Source organism: Strigops habroptila, chromosome 2 (genome assembly GCF_004027225.2).
Source record: "Strigops habroptila isolate Jane chromosome 2, bStrHab1.2.pri, whole genome shotgun sequence".
In the NCBI taxonomy this organism is placed as follows: Eukaryota; Metazoa; Chordata; class Aves; order Psittaciformes; family Psittacidae; genus Strigops; species Strigops habroptila.
Window position 1 is genome coordinate 105,221,832 of NC_044278.2, and position 11,993 is coordinate 105,233,824.

The 11,993-nt window shown below is 39.0% G+C and overlaps 1 protein-coding gene across 2 annotated transcripts in view; it reads left to right on the forward strand.

Moving 5' to 3' along the window:
* XPO4 (exportin 4) overlaps nucleotides 1-5,878 on the forward strand; it is a 79,548-nt gene extending 73,670 nt beyond the window's left edge. The window contains exon 23 of one of the 2 annotated variants that reach the window (XM_030475797.1): nucleotides 332-1,010. In XM_030475797.1, coding sequence (XP_030331657.1) covers nucleotides 332-529 — 198 coding nt within the window. In that variant the 3' untranslated portion in view covers nucleotides 530-1,010. Of the gene's footprint in view, nucleotides 1-331 lie in introns of both variants that reach the window. The other variant, XM_030475796.1, reaches the window with a different exon arrangement.
* Nucleotides 5,879-11,993: the final 6,115 nt, after the last annotated feature.

The following is an 11,993-nucleotide window of genomic DNA, read 5'->3' on the forward strand; positions in this document are numbered from 1 at the left end:
ATCCAACCTCTCGCTCAAAGTGGGCTCAACACTGAATTCAGATCTGGTTGCTCAGGACTTTTTCCAACCATGTCTTTAAAAGCTCTAAAGGCTTCTTCAGCTTTACAAAAAAAACTGGTCTGACTGAAGGAGTTTATCTGATTTAGAGGTAGGTGAAAGCTGCGGGTCCACAGGCACCTCTGGCACACTAGTCAGTGAAACTGGGCAACAGGTTGAGGTACTGATTGTCTTCTGTCATGGCCCTGGTTCTGGATTTTTGTCCTGATGAGAGAAGTTGTATATATTGTATCTTTTTTTTTTTAAGTTAATAAGATTCTTGTTTATTTAACAGGCTGAATATTCAGAGCTAGTTGAAACATTGCTATCAACTCAACAAGATCCAGTAATTTACCAGCGGTTAGCAGATGCCTTCAACAAGCTTACTGCAAGCAGCACTCCTCCTACACTGGACCGTAAGCAGAAGATGGCCTTCTTAAAGAGTTTAGAAGAATTTATGGCAAATGTTGGTGGACTTCTCTGTGTAAAATAAACAACAAAACTCTATGCCTAATGTAGACCCTTTCTGCAAAATGCACTGAGAAATGCTGAATGCTGACTAAATCTTGTACCTGTCTCTGGGTTCTTTGCAGCCATCTCAGATTCTAGAGAGCCTGGAAGTTTGAACATAACACAGTGGAATAGGAGAGGTCAACTTTGAATCAGCTTCTGCTATTATGTGTTAGCTGCAATCTGTCATACTTGTGTGTGGGAGAGAATGAACAGAAAATTTGAATTTAATTTGTTTTCCATATATGTGCAAACAGATATGGGCACAATGAAAAATAAATACAGTGCCTTCCCCCCACCCCCACTGGTTTAAAATATGAGTGGCTGGATAAACGTACAAATTTCTTTTCTACCCAAAATCATGTTAGAGTGTGATGCAGATACATATAAAGCTCTAAACAGTTTAGCTGATTTTAAGCTTTATTTTTCCTCTCTTAAAGTTTGAGTTTGTGTTCCAATGGGGAAGAAAAACCAAATGGTGTTTTAACTTCTGTTTAGTTCTGTTTTTCTACATCACCCTGACATTGCATGTTTAATGCAATGCAGGTTTTTACATTATATTCTTCTGCCTAAAGTTCAAAAAAAAGGTGTATATTTTTGTTCCCCTAAAATGAACTTTAGGAACTGTAGCCATTTCATTGCCTTAATTTAAAAGAAAAAACACTCATATACTTTAGATAAGAAATTTAAGGCAAGATTTGACTCATCAGAGGTGGTTTAGGATATTGGCACTAAGCTGCTGTGTACCTGTTGCAGCCCTTCACGTTGATGTGTCATTTTGGAGTGAGTGTCTAATGCAAGGTTCATGTGTAGTTTTACTTTCAGTATCTGTTTTGATTCATACCCGGGTTGCACACAACTGCAATGTATTTCTACACTGAACTGTTTGCTTAAGCAATAACAACTCAAAAGGTGTAAATTACTGGCAAACTTTTTAAAGTTGGGGCATTAGCTAAAGCAGTTATGCTAGAACAGGGGTGTCAAACCCTTCTACTCAAGGGTCATATTTGTTTGGCTTGAGTCAAGAAAGATTTGATTGGGATGTGTAGTGCTGTGGGGGATTTTGGGGTTTGCTGAATCTAGCTTCACTTATGCAGAGCCCTCCCAGCTGCTCGGCTCTTTCTCAGTTTTTTATATCAGCACTTTAGCTATTAAGACAGCAGAATATAGTGCCCTGAATATAGTGGACCAACAAGGGAGAGCAGCACACAAATACAAAAGCAAGGCCTGCTTTGTCTCCAGTCATGAGCCAGAGGAGACTGAAGCAAACACAAATTGTTTCCTTCGTGTCTAGTAAACTTGATTTTTGTGGGAGGACATGGAGGCAGAAGTGCGCCCTTTTGTTTGAGGCCTCAGCTAGATTATGCTGTTGAATATTTCTCATGTGTTTTTAAAATTTATATAAAATGTACAGTATACACCTTTATTTGGCTGTGTATAGCATCATGTTTGCAATTCTGTGCCATTCTTCAGCTATTCATCTCAGAATTAGTCACAATAGCCAGATTTTGTAAAAGACATAAATGTGTAATACTGTGCTATAAGTGATCTAAGGCTTTTTTTCTTTTTTTTTTTTCTTTTTTTTTTTTTTAATGTCAAATCCATACCTGTCTCAAGCATGGATCCACAAGGCCAAAAATGCCATCTCCTCATTCTACTTTTCTCTTTTAATTTATGTGAAAACTGGGCTAGGGCAGATTTACACATTAAAAAGTGACCATAAAACTTGCTATATAATGTATTTCCCCTGCTAGTATTTTATTTCGAAGATGATTTGTGTAGTGTTTTAGGACAGGGGTATGGCTCTCAATTTTTTCTTGAAACTCTAATGCTTTCCTTTAAAAGATTTCTTGACTGTGCACTCGCACAAAAGGTGATGATCCTGGCAGATCCTTCTGGTTTTAAACTGTTCTGGTGGCTGATTTTTTTTTAATCTGGGTTCTGCTATGTTTTGAAACTGCTTCTGGAGCTTCTCTGAGTTTGTACATTGGATAGGGCAGCAGTTCAGAAACCTTGGGTTTTTTCAGGTGAAGAGCATTAAAGCCTGGGAATATAAGTGGCAGTAGTGGCTGCTAGTTTGTCATGATTTGCTCAATGTCACATGTCTAGCCCAAAGTCTTCAAAGATATCAGAGTAAATACCTTCAGATTTTTTTTTATTTGACTGCATAACTGATAAACTCAACTATTATTTCTTTTATAACTAGTTCTGTCATTATCAATTTTTTAATCCTAAAGTTGGCTCGCTATTTAAAAAATATTTATTAACTTTAAAAATTTGAAATCTTCTTGCATATTGTGATTGATGAATGGGAGCACAAGTTGAGTTAGCATCCAGGACAAAGGAATGTGCATACCCATTACTTCTCATATAAAGCCCATCGTGTTATGACAAGCAGAGCCGCGCGGCATGTTTTGACTATCGAGACTTGTTAAAGTATGAATGCTGACTTTCAAAAACTAGTTTTGAAGGTTGCTTTAAACTTTCCTTTGCCCTTCATTTAAAATTAATATTACATGTTAAAGGGAAACTGTCCTGGTAAGGGTTGTTTTTGTAATTTTCCTGTTTGATGTTATGTTAGATAATATTCTTCCTTTCTTGTCTCTTAATATTTCTTCTGTTCTCATATATTCAACAGGGATCTTTCCATGCCATTTTGTTTCTTCTAGAGCAAATGCTAAGATGTCTCTGCTTAATGACATCCATGAAATTGTTGCAGAAGGCTCTGGGAATATATTTTATTAATTAATATTTCTGCTGGAGAGGTGGCTGCTTCTACCTGGACTAAGGGACTTTTATATCCCTTACAGAAAAAAAAAAAAAAAAAGAAAAAAATTACTTCTACATGCCCAGCTGTAAGTTGAGATGCAAAAGCTCATTCAAGTCCATAGGAAATACTCATAGACCATTTTTAGTGAACATTGAGATTTGGCTTCATGGAAGTGTTCTGAAATTTTTATAGCATCACTGCATTGGTTTTTCCATTCACTGTACAAAGTGAAGAATGGTTCTAAAAATGCACCTGGTTTTGAAGGGAAAAAAAAAAAAGGGCAACTCAAACTGAATTGTAAATGCTGCATGATACAGTTGTAACAAATTGTTACAAATTGTAACATACATTTGTCTAGAATTTTTTTGGTTTTTTGGTTTTTTGCTAAAACACATTGCTCCAGTGTTTCCATTCTGAGACTAGAAATCAAGTAGCTTCTTTTTTTGCCAGCTCCTTCCCCATTGTAATAGCTAGATCCAATGCTGGTGTAACAATTTTCTGTTGTTCAACTTAGTAATGTTTGCTGTTGGCAAGCATGAACCGTTGGGTTGGGTCATGAAATTCAAGACCTTCTTGAAAGCACAGATACACGTGGACCGGGAGAAGTTGGCTACTACACAAAACTTCCATGTGCATTTATGCCTTAAGTATCTTCACTGAATTACTGCTGGAATCTGCTAACTATTGCCCAGAGGTTTGTGTTTCACTGTTTAGTGATAAAGGGCTCACCATTTTCCTCAGGAACGAGAAACTTGTTCTCTCAGTGTGTCCAAATCCAAGTAGTTGAAAGAGAGGGGTTTGAATCAGTCATCTCTTTGATAGTGTGTAGCACTCGCTAAAGCCCCAGTGTTTACTTGGGTAAATCCCTTTAAGCCATGTAGTTCTAGAAAATAAGCTTGCTCAGAGCAGTCCGTTGTCCATTTAAAATCTAATTCTTTAAAAGGTAAAGCAAATTCTAATTTGTGATCTGTAAAAAATACAACTAGCAGCATTTTTCTTGTAAAACACTTCAAGTAATTTCAGTTTTGGTTAAATACATACAAAGGGGTGTTTTTTATGGAAGTAGCTTGATGAATATAAGCGCAGGAGTAGGAGCCAGGCTCCTCTAATTTTGTATGTTTTTCCACTGGATCCTCTGTGGCCATTTTGGCAAGTTGCTAGAACTGTCATTGTTACAATAGTGGTAATACCTACCTACCTCACAGGGATGTTGTGAGGATTAGCTTATGCCTATAAAATGCATTGAGGATCTGAGATGCTATGTAAATATTAAATATTTTAATTTTAGTTTTGTGAGGTGTAAGATTTACTGTAACGAAAACAGAAGATTTTCATACTTACAAAGCCCCGTAGAGGCAGCAGTGGTGCAGTATTGCCCAGGACTGGTCTACTGCAGTACAGTAATGCTTACTGTAAATTGTAGTTATTTCAATTACAGCTGATTGAAATGGTGGCTTCTTAAATAAGATTCCCCACCAGTGTCCCTCAGTTCTGGTCTACATAGTGAGAGGACAGTTGTTGTTCAGGCTTTGGTGCCTCTACTTGTGACAAGTGCCACTTGTGGTGGTAGGTTTTTTGTTTAATTTGGTTTATTTTTTTACATTTTTCTGCAAAGAGCCACTCATTTCTCCCATATCTGTTCCAGTCGCTCAGTATAACCAAAGCCTAATGATAACAATTAAAAAGTAAAGAGCCAGCTCTGTCCCCCCATCAGTTTGCTTTTAATACGAGTAGATAGTGCCCTCTTTGCAGTAAATGAGATTAATGCTTTCTAGCACTAATCAGGAAGCAAATCATGAAGTGTGATTTGCTTTAGAGCCTTAAGCTCTTGGCTGTCTTACAAAACCCTTTTTTAAGTACGAGATTTCTTGGGGCCCTAGCAATGGAGAAATAAGATATCCCTGGCTTTCCCTTCTCCTCAGTGAATTGAAGTAGATTCTGCTTTTCCATTTCTTCCCTTTCCCTATGCTGCTTTTTCTGTCCGTTTAAGCCATTCTTATAAAAGATTTGGAAGACTTCCAACCTCAAGGGAAAGATACTACTTGTGATTTTCCAGTCTATTACAGCTTGATACTTGAAATTGATAAAGTCCTTCCTAATAGCATTCCCCGGCACATTTCAATCTCCCGTTGAACCATACTAGAGTTTATAATCGGGAAAAAAATATTATCCTCTTTTATTTGTTCCCGTTGGTCAAAATAAGGAACCTTCGTGCGGTGAACATGCAGTTTTAAGGCAATAAATGCTAGTACTGCTGTTGGTCAAGTGTGTAAATATTTTAAATGTATAATTCAGTACTATGTTGAGTTTATATATTAAAAATGCAGGGATTGAAGTGCTAGTTGATTTCAAGCGTTGTTTTACCTATACAGTTGGAGATATGAAGTTGCATAGAAATATTTCACAATTTGTTGCAATAAGACTTGGGCAATGGCTGTGTGATCAAGCCTTAACACAACTGAATTTTCCATTTTGAAATGAACACTTTGTGTATCTTTAAGATCCATAAGCAGGAGGAGGATAAAATTGTTTTCCACTAAAGACTTTTATTATTTTGTTTTGGCCATGTGTGATTTGTGTGTATTCTTGCTTAATATTTTTCTAAAATCTCACCTGTGTTTTATCCCTGGAATAGCATTTGTTATACCTCCTTACGGGAGAAACAGAAGTAGGAATGTTACAAAACCTTAGGCACATGTTGTGCTCTTTGGCTACTGTGAATGTGCAGTAATTCAGTTAAAATTTATGGGGTAACTTTAATTTACATGGGCACCCAAGGCATGAATTTATCCATCAACACTATAAAAAAAAAAGTGATTAGGTGTGTGAGAGGAGTATCTCTCACTGGACTACAATTACCAGAAGTGACTTTGTATATGTAATGAAATTAATATTTTCACCCATCCTCCAAAAAAAAGTTAATGGTGACTTTTCAGGTCACCGTTACTGGTGGTGTTTGTCTACCCCGAAGCAATACTGATTTCTGAGTCTTGAAATTTTGTGTAGATTTAATTTTGAACAGTTTCTGATGCTATCTGGCACAGAAAAGTTCTTCAAGCTTGTAATGCGTTCCCATGTAAGTGCCATCGGACAGTCTGTTACTTCATGTATATCAGAAAAGTTCAGCTACAGGTAGCAGTTCCTAATGTGCTATAATACAGTTACACTTAGATAAACAGCAGCTATTTTCTGTTACTCCCCTCTTACTTTCATGCACTCACATTTTCAAAAAAAAAAAAAAAAGGCAAAAAAAAAAAAAAAAGCTTCACAAATCCTGAAAGTAAAACTACGTGACAGTGATGGTGGTGACAGCTTGCTCTACATCTTGGCTGTATGTATCACTAGAATTTTACTGGTTTCAGAAGTAAAATTATTGCAGTTACATATTTATATTGGCCTGGTTTAGTTCAGTGAACAATTTTGGCAAAGGACAGAGATATTTAAGGTAATTTTGAGGAAAGCCCTGAAGCAGCTGGTAAGATTAACAGCAGCAGCATATGCAAGAGCCTTTCATGTAGAAAATGGAACTATTGCTTTACCTTAAATACAAGGTCTGGAATAAACTTGAATGATTTGGGTACAAAGCCTTTATTCACACTTGTTTGTGTAAGTGTACTCAAGAACCATCCATTTTGCCTTTATGAAACTCACATTTGCTTCAGCCATGAGTGGTGGAGTTGGTGGTGGGTTTTTTCCTTCACTGATTTGCCATGTATTGTAAGTAGAAAAGTAGGAAAACTCAACATTCCAAGTGGAATTTGTCTGGCAGGTCAACCAGGGAGGAAGTTGGAAGAGGAGGGAAGAAGAGAAAAAAGTTTGCAACCTTATGTGGAGAAAAAAAAATAAATCAGACTAATCTGTAAGAAGAAAAATCCACAATACAAGTGTTATCCCATAACTTAGTAACCCCTGTCATCCTGACAAAGATTAGTAAGAGCCTGCCATTTTATCAACACATTTTTGGGGGAAAAGAGAAAGCGCTATTTTGGAATTGTGTGAAATGTGATACTATCAGTATGAGTTTTGTTAATTAAATAAAAAAATCTTTATTTTGGGAAATATTCCAGACAAATCTACATCTCCAAAGAGAACACTGAAGTTGCCCACTGTGACCAATATACATATATATACATAACTCATTACTAGTTTTTCTCCCACGTATATTTGAATCTCATGGAAACTCTTTTCACCTTAACATCAGATAGATGTTGGTCAGATGTGATTTTTCTGACAAACTTCCCTTTGCAAGTTAGAGTAAGGCAGAGCTTTGGGTGTGATATACTTCCTTTTTTCTTCCCCTCTCTGTGTCTGGCCTGCTGTTTGTGGTGGTGAAGACGTGTATGTTTGATTTGCTTTAACTTATTGTTTTGGGTGATGCAGTTTAGGTTTGTGGCATATTCAGACCACTTCCAATCTGTGTTTGGTGTTTACTGAATGAAAGTTGTCGCCAGACTCCAACACAATTTTGATGTGAAAGCCTCATTCATAACTTGGTTCAATAGGTTGTCAGGATGTTTGCTTTAATTTTAGACCTGCACCGACACTTCTAACGGAATTTTGTTCATTCAAATGATTGTTGTAACTCAGAAAAAACAAACCCAAAGCCAAAACCCCACCACCACACTGTGGAGTCTTTAGGAAGATCACTGATGTCTTCACACGAGATCAACACTGCTTTGGGGGAAGGCTTACATTCTTCTGCCACTTTAAGGAAAGACTGTTCTTCTGAAGTACTTTTTGCCTGCTTTTAGGCTGTTAATGCACTTTCATGATTTCTTAACAAACTACTGTTGAAAATGTACTGTAACATGGATTTTGATAAGCGCACATGTATTTAAACAATTCACTCAGCCTCAGGAAAGCTGGAAAAATCGGATACCTGTTTTGTATCTTGGTTAAAATGTTTGTTACCTACATCCCTTAAGATGGCCAGATGATGTCTAGATCCTGTGAGTGTAACTATTTAAGATACCAGTATAGTCTGTAAAAGGAGGACAGTGTAATTTTACTCTAGGAACTGAGAAAATGGTGTCCTTCTCTTATTTTTCTTAGAGGTATATATAGTCTGAATTGGAGTTTCAAAAGAAAAAAAAAAAACAAAACCCAACAGTAATAAACCCCATTTACTGTTCAGGAAAAAAATGTTTTCTTTCTTAACACTAGCTTATTTCTATTTTCTTCTTTCTCCTTAAAAAGCGTGTATGAAATAAGTGCAGAGGTATGTGTAGGAACAACTGTAAAATCTGCTGCTGTACATAATGTTTGCTACTTGACTGCATTTTCTGTTCCACTTTAATTTTACTGGTTTTGCTAAATATATTTTATATATTTTCCTTCCTGCTTCTTGTGATGGCAGAGTGATTACATCTTTGGGGGGCGGGGGGAGCAAAAACAACCATGAGAAGGCTCTGGCCAGAAAATGCCATAAAGTTTGGATGTTAGCATGTATCTCAGGGCAGTTTTTGAGAGAACAGCATAAATCGGGGGCAACATGCCATAGTAAAATCAATGGGGATATTAAAATGTACTAAGGTGTAAGATACTGGTGATTCTGTTTCAGGGTTGCTATTTTTTAATGTTTTTGAAGTGTTGGCACCACTAGGTGGTAAGTGACAAGTGGTCACTTGAGTGTTTTTCAGTCTGAAGACTGTAGCCCTCTTTGTGATCCCTAAATTATTTCCAAGGGATCCACAAGACCTGGCAAAATAGAAGAGTCACTGTGATCATGTCTCACTGTCATGTTTCTAAGAAGATACGTATCTGCAATAGAGAGAGTTGGGAGTCCGTAAACTGTTGGAGGATGCAAATGTACTACTGTACTTGAATTCAGAGAGTGACTGCAAGACATAAGAGGCTGACTGATAGTCTGTCCTCCTGTGTCACCCAAGGCCTTGGGAAGCTGTGATGTACGTGGCCCCCAGAGCTACCCCACGGGGCTCTAATGCACTTTTTATCCTGCATCTGTAGGAGAACAGCTCGGTATTGAAAGAAGAAAGTGCAGTAAGCCTCTCTTACCAAGATGAGGTAAGAACAACTTGCAGGTTGTTCTGCAAGTAAACTATTTCTACTAATATTATTTTCCACCTTCAGAAGTAGGGTTATATTGACATTAACTAGAAGTAATCCTTGTATGTTTGTAGAGCATTGCATGCTTGGCTGCCTTCCCAATGAGCGTGCAGTTGGTTTGCAGCCCTAAAAGTGTTGAGATTAAGAAATTTTCTAGGCTTAATCTAGAAATTTTCTAGACTTAATTCTAGACTTAATCTCTGCAACAGCAGAGATTATTAAATTCCAATTGTAGAATTTATTTTCATATTAGTTAAAACTGGTTATACTTCACATGGCTATGGCTTGTGCAACAGCAGGAGAACTGAAAAGTATAGACTTTCATTAGGAAAGAAAAAATACAATAGACTGTAAAATAAAAACTTGAACACCCAAACATAAAAGCCTTATAAGTAACAAGTTGCTATTGCTTTCCAGGGTAGAACTGTGTTTTTTTAAACTCTGTTTCCATGCTCTGTTCCTGATCTGGTTGGACAGGGAGTACTAACAAATGTATTGGTAAAGTGCCAGTGGTCTATGTCGTCAGGTTCATCTTGGAGACGCCAGTGTCACTACTGTGTGACATGAGCCTGTCAGTGAAAGGACAGAGGAGACAGCTTAACTAGAAATACCTTTCGGGGGGGTAGGGGGGCAGGGAGAAGGAAACAAACTAATTATTCATAAGAAATTTCCTGCAGGGTGCACTTTGCAAGTGTTCCTGTACTTGTGGTTCATTTGTCCTCACATCCCAAAGAAGCTGCACTGCAAGGTACAACCTGTTTTCCGTCCTACAGGGTCACTTGAGCTCCTCCTGAGCTTTCCTTCTAGAACCGTCTCGTGACACAGATTCAGGCGAGGTCTGGAACTGTCTGTGTGCTGCCAAGTAGTATCTGGTGACATAACCTCAGCAATGTCGCCCAAGCCCCCATGCAGCCATGTGCCCTTACATGATCTCTGTAACCCTCCTGTGAGAAGGAATTGCTCGTCACAGCAGAGACCGTTGCTCTGGTAAGTCTCGTCTCAGAGTATGTGTCTGCCCAGTCTCCTTTATCCTTGCATTGTCAGCCCTGTGCAGAACATTTTTCATGTAAAATGCTTTACAAAAAGGCATGAAGCAGACTGAAATGTCACTTCTTTGTAGAATCTAAACCAGATTTCTTGCTGCCCTCAGTAATATGCAGGTGTCAGATAACTGTCACTCTGCAGCCACACAGGGAAAAGGGGTTATTTGTTTGTTTTAAATTGCAGCAGTGGTGGTAACATGAATGGATAGGGTTGTGCTCCACATAAGACAATCTATGCTGGGATGAAGACCATTTTTGGCAAGACCTTTTGAAGACAAAGGGGGAAATGCACTGAATGCCAGATCCGGACTAGTTGGAAGTCTTTTAAAACCAGAGGGAAATGCCCAGTTCTCTATTGTCATGCAAAGCCCTGTTTCTAAGTGGGGGAGAGAGAGAGGCAAAAAGTATGGGGATCTGAAGGGAAAAGGGGCCTATCCCCACATCCTGCAGTGGCAAGAAAATTTGATTCTCTGCTGCCTACAGAAGCTGTGCTGCAAAAATGTGTTATTAGAATTTAGTGTTTCTGCCTTCCAAGGAAATAGTTCTCTCTGGTTGCAGGCCCAGGACTTTGCATTCAGACGCAGTAAAGTGTTGCAACAGATAAAGATTCAATGGGTTGTAGGTAAAATAGCAGTTTCTTGTTCAACTCATTGCCGATAGGAGCACGTAGGTGTGGAGAACGTGAGGGGAACCTGCTGTTGGGTTTATTATAAATAGCTGATGGGCTGCCTTTGATGAGTTGGTTTATAAGAGAGTCACTGAATCATGGAAAGATAACGTTATGAAAATGCTTTTACAAATTACCAGGCTTTATCAAGGAGGAATGAAAAAACAAACAAACAAACCAGTAGTGAGGAAGTTCTTAAGGTTTTGGAGTAATAGATGACAAGAAGTGACAGACAAGCATGTTGTGTCTGCACAACACGAGAAACAGACATGAATTATATGCCCAAAGCAAAAGATCTAGTGAATGAAGTGGAACAAGGAAGGTACTTTAAAACTGGTTATATTTTGAAACTAAGAAACAGCTTGACCTCTTATACAAGAAAGGGAGTTCATTCCATCTTGATAATATTTAATTCAGGTGGAAAGCATCGACAGAAAAGTCAGATCAAGAATACCAGGCTGGAACTGAAGTCAGAAGCTCAGGGCTTTTAAACACGTGGCATCTAACTTGAGATATACCCGTGATTTAAGTCTAACGTGACTGGCTACCGATGAACGCCTGACTTGAGGTATATCCTGTCCAAGACTCCTGTATCTGTTGAAGTACCTACTCCAAGCCCCGCGTGCTTCCCGGGGCCCGACCCGGCAGTGGGAGCGCGGCGCTGCGGGCCCGGCGCGGGCGGCAGCACGGCGGCTGCTCTCTGCGCATGCCCGCTTTTACAGAGCTCGTATTTGTGCTGGAAACCCTTCCACGGATCGCTTTCCGCTGCCCGAACCACCGCAGTGGCGAAAGGCACAGCGAAACCACGGCTCCCCGCCAGCAGCGCCTTCAGGCGGCTGCGCCCGAGCCCGGACCCCGCCGACACGCGCGGGCAGGCGGACACTCGCCGCACGCCGCGAGG